The sequence below is a fragment of the Limulus polyphemus genome, unplaced genomic scaffold (genome assembly GCF_000517525.1).
Source record: "Limulus polyphemus unplaced genomic scaffold, Limulus_polyphemus-2.1.2 Scaffold684, whole genome shotgun sequence".
Taxonomy (NCBI): domain Eukaryota; kingdom Metazoa; phylum Arthropoda; class Merostomata; order Xiphosura; family Limulidae; genus Limulus; species Limulus polyphemus.
Genome location: NW_013666294.1, coordinates 263,340 through 270,043, shown reverse-complemented (window position 1 = coordinate 270,043; position 6,704 = coordinate 263,340). Strand labels below are relative to the sequence as shown.

The 6,704-nt window shown below is 30.6% G+C and overlaps 1 protein-coding gene across 1 annotated transcript in view; it reads right to left on the bottom strand.

Annotated features, from left to right (window-relative positions):
* The window catches only part of LOC106459940, a 38,319-nt gene that overhangs the window by 6,938 nt on the left and 24,677 nt on the right, over window positions 1-6,704 (bottom strand). Inside the window, exons 12-13 of the mRNA XM_013919609.2 lie at window positions 5,430-5,599; window positions 1,959-2,062 (exon numbers count right to left, since the gene is read on the bottom strand). Coding sequence (XP_013775063.1) covers window positions 1,959-2,062; window positions 5,430-5,599 — 274 coding nt within the window. The remainder of the gene's footprint in view (window positions 1-1,958; window positions 2,063-5,429; window positions 5,600-6,704) is intronic.

Here is a 6,704-nt window from a genome sequence, read left to right as displayed (position 1 = left end):
GATATATGTGAGGAAACAAAACTAGACAAAACAAACTACAGTTGAAGATATATGTGAGGAAACAAAACTAGACAAAACAAACTACAGTTGAAGATATATGTGAGGAAACAAAACTAGACAAAACAAACTACAGTTGAAGATATATGTGAGGAAACAAAACTAGACAAAACAAAACTAGCCATTCCCTGTTTGGTTCTTCTTACAATCACATGAATGTGGTTAAAATAGTTTAGAAACTACAAACTGAAGTATCAATTTCATTTACACTTAATAAATATTAAAAAAAATTAATGGATTATTGTTCATGTAATAGACTACAAAATATTGATTCAGTTTCTCATACACAAGAGGGTTTTTTATACTTCTTAACTCTGGTATAGAATGTCAAGAAATTCATCTGTAAAAATAGATTAACTTTTGGTTGAACTTTTTTTATAACAGGCAAGGTCTGAGAAAATAACTAAAAAAACTTATTAAATACAGAATGAATGTTTTCAGTCCAGTGATGTTTTACAAGGGTAATAGGGTACAGCAATACCTTACATTTTTGAACTCTGGACATTTATCTACTAAGCCTTAATTCATATGCAACTCTAAGGATTAATGCCTCATATCCATCTAGGAATTGTGACCATTATCACAAGGATTTTAAGTTTTTTAACTTTAGTATATAACCTTGAACACTGTGGAATTATGAACTTAACTTAGTTAAGTTACTTAACTCTGTGGATTTATTCCCTTGTGAATGTGTGTCCTCTTATCCTATGGACTTCAACTTTAATTTGGCAGTTTTAAACTTCATATATGTGCAATAACATGGAATTCATATTCGTGCAGATTACAAATTACATCGATTAAACAAAATAAACTGTCAATTATCATAATACTTATGATATTAACTGATATTAATACTAATTGTTAGCAAATGTATTTTACATGTTGTGTCATTTGTTGGTGTGTGTGTGTGGGGACTTCTCTGAACAGGATACACAAACAGTACAAAGTGTTTAGCATTTGACTATTTACTGTAATGTCGTGTCTGTAACTCATACAACGAGAACCTTTGGAATCCACCAAAGACTGTTCCCCTACTTCTGAATTCGGGAAAACATCATTATTACACTCTAATATTTGGTAGTGAGAAATGCTCACAATATAAAAATTCATATAGATATGAACTAAAATATATTTTTATACGCACACTGAAGTCAAACTTAGGTGAAATAACTATATACAAACAGAAACCAGAACTAAACGATGTCTTGTACAATATAAAAGTATTAGGAAGTGAAGTACCTTTATGCACAAACATATATTTAATTCAAACAGTGTCTTGTATAAAAGCTTTTCAAGCTGGCTACCATTTTTTTTTACTTCTTCTAAGCTGATAATTTCAAATAACTAACCACGAATAACTCTCTTAAGTTCATACCAACGAAAGAAGAAAATCTATCCCATCTGAGACAAAAAACTTTTGAAAACCTGATCGAAATTTAAAATGTTTTACTCTTTCCAACAGTATCTTGCTGTAAATTTTTTATATATAAATAAATTTTGATATTAAGTGAACATTTAGTGTTTCCTTTATAATGTTAATTTTAAATTGTGCTTTACAAAAGAAACAGAATTTGGTGCTTGGGAAGGTTTTACCCTATATCTTCAATAATAAAATGACAGGTTGTGAAAAGCTTTCCAAACTGTTGTTTCACTAAATTTTGGGAAATTTCAGTTCTAGCAAAAAAAAATAAAGAATTTGATCTACATGTATTTTTGCAATTCAAGTACACCCTGAAATAAAAAAACAAAAAAATTTTTGTAACTTCAATTTTCTTATAATGAGATTGCTGTTAATAAAAAATGCTATAACAATATGAAGTAATTAGAAAAACAAACTTGGGAGGATTTAAATACTATATGATGTTTTGCATTTAAGTACTCCTTTTCTACCTTAATCTTACCCATCAGCTAGTTCCCAGGGTTCAGATGGTTTTCGAAAGCTGTGGTTAGAGCAGCCACTTCCACCACGGCTCATTTTAGGTGCCAAAGAGCCACAGGAGTACATCTAATTCATAAAAGTGAACATTTCACAATAAGGAATACTAGGTAGCATTCTGTCACAGTTATAATATGGAATGTTAACCATACATATATAAAGAATTATCCATTAACATGGAAAACTTAGTCATGTGACTTAACTTTTAAATTTATACTGAATATCAAAGTACTATGAACAAAACTTTCATGATGGCATTGCTATGAAACAGATCAAAAATAGTATGTAAAAACCAAAAAATTAATATTTTACTAACATTGTCTTTCTTTCTAAATAATTGTTCAGATTCATAAGATATGATTATTAAGTTTGTTTAGTTTTTAATTTCTAAAGCTCTTGACAGTTCAGTTTTCTAGTGTAACTTTTTTTCCTATTCTTTTCAGCAATTCAAACAGTAGACAGCTATTTTGAGATCAATTATTTCATTATAAGTTTGACAGCTCTTCAGAAGACACTGAATGACTGAAAAACTATGAATCAAGTTTTCAGTTTGAGACACATGCTTATAATTGAGGTGGTTTTATAACTTAATTTTTAGAAGCAGTTGTCATAACTCAGAGAACGAAGTGAAATAAAATATAGCATTGGTCATAAATTTTGAAGTATGGTATGAACACTCAAATGTTCACGAGAAGTTAAAAAATAAAGTGTTGTTTTGGTTTACATGTTATATTTAAACTCAGTATTAAAATACTTGGTATAAGAAGTTAATCTAGAATAATCAATATTTAGTAGGTTCTTCTATTAACCTTAACTATAATGACTACATCTATCAGGCATAGATGCTTGCACTTTCTGGCCACTCGGATCCATTTTTAAGACAAAATACACTGTATGTGAAAAACAGTTTTTTAAAAGTTTTTTGCTTAATTTCTTTGGTAAACAATGAATTTTTCCAATCTAAATCAATCATAAAATCACAATATTATTGGAGCCAAAATACGGTTCCTATGTTTTCCAAAGAATGCTTATAAATTTATCAGACTTTTGTTATATTTTTGTTTCCTGTTACAGTGAAGAACTTTTACGTTTCTCCAAAGTCCTGTTTTTAATATATAAAGACAGATGTGTCACCCAGAATACCAATATACAGACAGATGTGTCACCCAGAATACCAATATACAGACAGATTTGTCACCCAGAATACCAATATACAGATAGATTTGTCTCCCAAAATACCAATATACAGACAGATGTGTCACCCAGAATACCAATATACAGACAGATGTGTCACCCAGAATACCAATATACAGATAGATGTGTCACCCAGAATACCAATATACAGATAGATGTGTCACAGAGTACCAATTCACCTGGACACGTGTTTAAGATTGGTTAAAAAAAAATTAGGTTTTTATAGGTCATTTTCACGAACAAAAAGGACCACTTTCAAAATAAAGGCTTTAAAAGGCTCAGTGGGAGGTCTACAGTTTTTAGAGGTTATTAAACAGTTTTTTTTTTCATTTTGGCTGCATAATAGGTCAAAGGTGACACTGTTTAGTACTTTTTGAACTGGCAACACAACTTATGAATAGAATGAGTATTAGGACTTTGGGCTGCCAACTTGATAATTTTTATATCACTAGATTTGTCCTTCTTCCCAAATTCTGACAAAATAAAAATTGAGCTTTTTAGAGACTAGTGGAGATTTTCTGTAGGGATGAAACTAAGTCATGAAAAGTTTAAGCAAAAGTGCCTAAGCATAACATTTAATCATGATAATGGGTGTATAACAGTAGGAATTGTTGTGTTGTTTGGTTGTTTTTTTTTCAGAAGTATGGGTTATTGTCAATGTGATGGTATTATGAAGAAGGTGCAGTATCTTAGTTTGTCACCCATCACCCATTTGGAAATGTGTAATTAGATCTAGGTTTAACTGTCAGTTTTTTAATGATAAAAATAGTACTGAATTAGAGAAATTCCACTTCACACTGTTTTATTTGTTCTTTAAATTTTTGATTCTTTGCAAAGTTTAGATACTTACCTATATTTATATGTGAAATGTTAGGCTTTTTAGCTGCTGTCTTTCCATGTATACAACTTTATTGCATCCGTCTTCAAAAGAGTTGTATTGTTCAGTCTTACCCTTAGCATATCTTGTATTGCTGCATTTATCTCCAAGAATTATTTGAACTGATTTGCTGTTAAAAATATCTCAGTAATTCAATCAGGATGTTTCTTTTTGACATCCCTTCCTCTTTTTTATTAGATTTTAAACTCCCTGTTCTAATAAACTGCTCTTATGTTCTTTGAATTGTTCCTTTCAGAACATTAGTTATTGTGAAATGCACTACTCTATTTTCTTTTCAAAAGGTAAAGCAATAATCCATGCTTGTTTTGAAATTGTTTCATAGAAAGCTATGTTTCAAATGCAGAAAGTGATTCCCCTCTATTCTTCAGCACCTGAAACTTGCTTATGTAACGTTTACCAACCCAAAAGGGCACATGTATTATGAAGGAGTATCTCATGACATTTCACGTAATGCTTCAAATGAAGAATACTTTAACAACCAGTAAAGTCCCAACATTATCAAAATACTTTATAAGTTTGAACATAAAACAACTACTACTCTTATTGCCTGTGTTATATTATAAATACAAAAAAAAATTAATTCACATATACTATACAGTTTAATATTATACCAACTACTTAGCACCATTAAGTGAAGATTAAATAGGCTTAATCCACTGATACATATTTTTGCTATAACACATATATGTTTTCACACCCATTTTAAATCACAATGCTTGTTTCAGTTAAGTTAGTTGCAGTTAAAGGGGTGGGTGCAAGCCTTCTTGGTGTAAAACTTACAATGGGCTATTTGCACTCAACCCACCACAAGGAATTGAACCCTATATTTTAGCATTATAAGCCCATAAACTGACCCACTGATACTCTTTATGCAATAGTGGTCCCATTTTTGCAGGTTTTAAGGCAAAATCATTCCTTTTTTTCACATGCTGAGTTTAGACCTATGACTGGTACTGAAATGTGTGAAAATAATACAATTATAGAAGATATGAAACATAACCTGTAATAATTAATTGCTCATAATGCTTACATTCACAAAGATTATTGTTGTTGGATTTAGAATTTTTTTTTTTGAAATCATCAAAAGATCATTTCACCAAACAAACAAAACACATGTCCACACTAATTACAAACAACAGTTAGTCTTTAATTTAAAAATGATTGTACTTAAAAAAATAATTCTTAATACCAAAACTGATTACACTTATAAAAAAAGAAATAAGTTGAAATGTTTTAAAAAAGAACATGGTAAGAAAACTACACAGAACTATCAAATATGAGTTTATTAAACAACTAGACACTCCCACAGTTGAGATGACAGCCTACATTAATTCATACAATTACCTGTTTGTCAGTGTGCAACTCCATGTCATTGTCACGTAACCTTTTCACAACACTAAAAGTAGCCGGTCCTTTGTCCACATCTGCATATCTTTCTGATTCAACTGGTTGGTTGGCTACTCCCTTCAAACCACTCTTAATCTTTTCTTCAACAATCTTCATGGAGACCTCTCCTGCCACAAGTAATTACATTGTGAGAATAAAATTTTATCTGTGGTCATAATAATGCAATGCTAGGCTATACCCATGAACAAAACTACTACTGATGTCAATATAATATTTAATTAAGGTACAGGGAAACTTTAAGAGTTATGTAAAACAGCATTTCCCAAACTTTTGTCAGTCATGCTCACTCTCCTTAATAAGTATGGTTTCTTCCATGCCCAAATGCTGTAATTTAACCTACATTACATACCCAAAAATACTGTCATACTAAACTACTACATACCCATATATATACTTACTACACACCAAACAGTGCTGTAAATCTAACCTATTAAATGCCCCCAAATTCTGTAAACTTAACCTACTAGGTGCCCAAAAATGCTGTAAACTTAACCTACATTACATACTCAAAAATACTGTCATACTAAACTACTACATACCCATATATATACTTACTACACGCCAAACAGTGCTGTAAATCTAACCTATTAAATGCCCCCAAATTATGTAAACTTAACCTACTATGTGCCCAAAAATGCTGTAAACTTAATCTACATTACATACCCAAAAATACTGTCATACTAAACTACTACATACCCATATATATACTTACTACATGCCCAACAGTGCTGTAAACCTAACCTACTACACACCCAAAAATACTGTCATGCTAAGTTTCTACATGTCCAATAGTACTGTAAATCTAACCTATTACACATCAAACAATATCAAAACCTAATATATTACATATGAAAAAAATAATATCGCCTAACCCACTACATGTTTAGCAGCACTGTGAGCATAACTTACTACATGTCCAATAATGTTATGAACCTTAACTACTAGATACCTAATAGTATTGTGTATCTAACTTACTACATGTCCAATAATGTTATGAACCTTAACTACTAGATACCTAATAGTATTGTGTATCTAACTTACTACATGTCCAATAATGTTATGAACCTTAACTGCTAGATACCTAATAGTATTGTGTATCTAACTTACTACTTGTCCAATAATGTTATGAACCTTAACTACTAGATACCTAATAGTATTGTGTATCTAACTTACTACTTGTCCAATAATGTTATGAACCTTAACTACTAGATA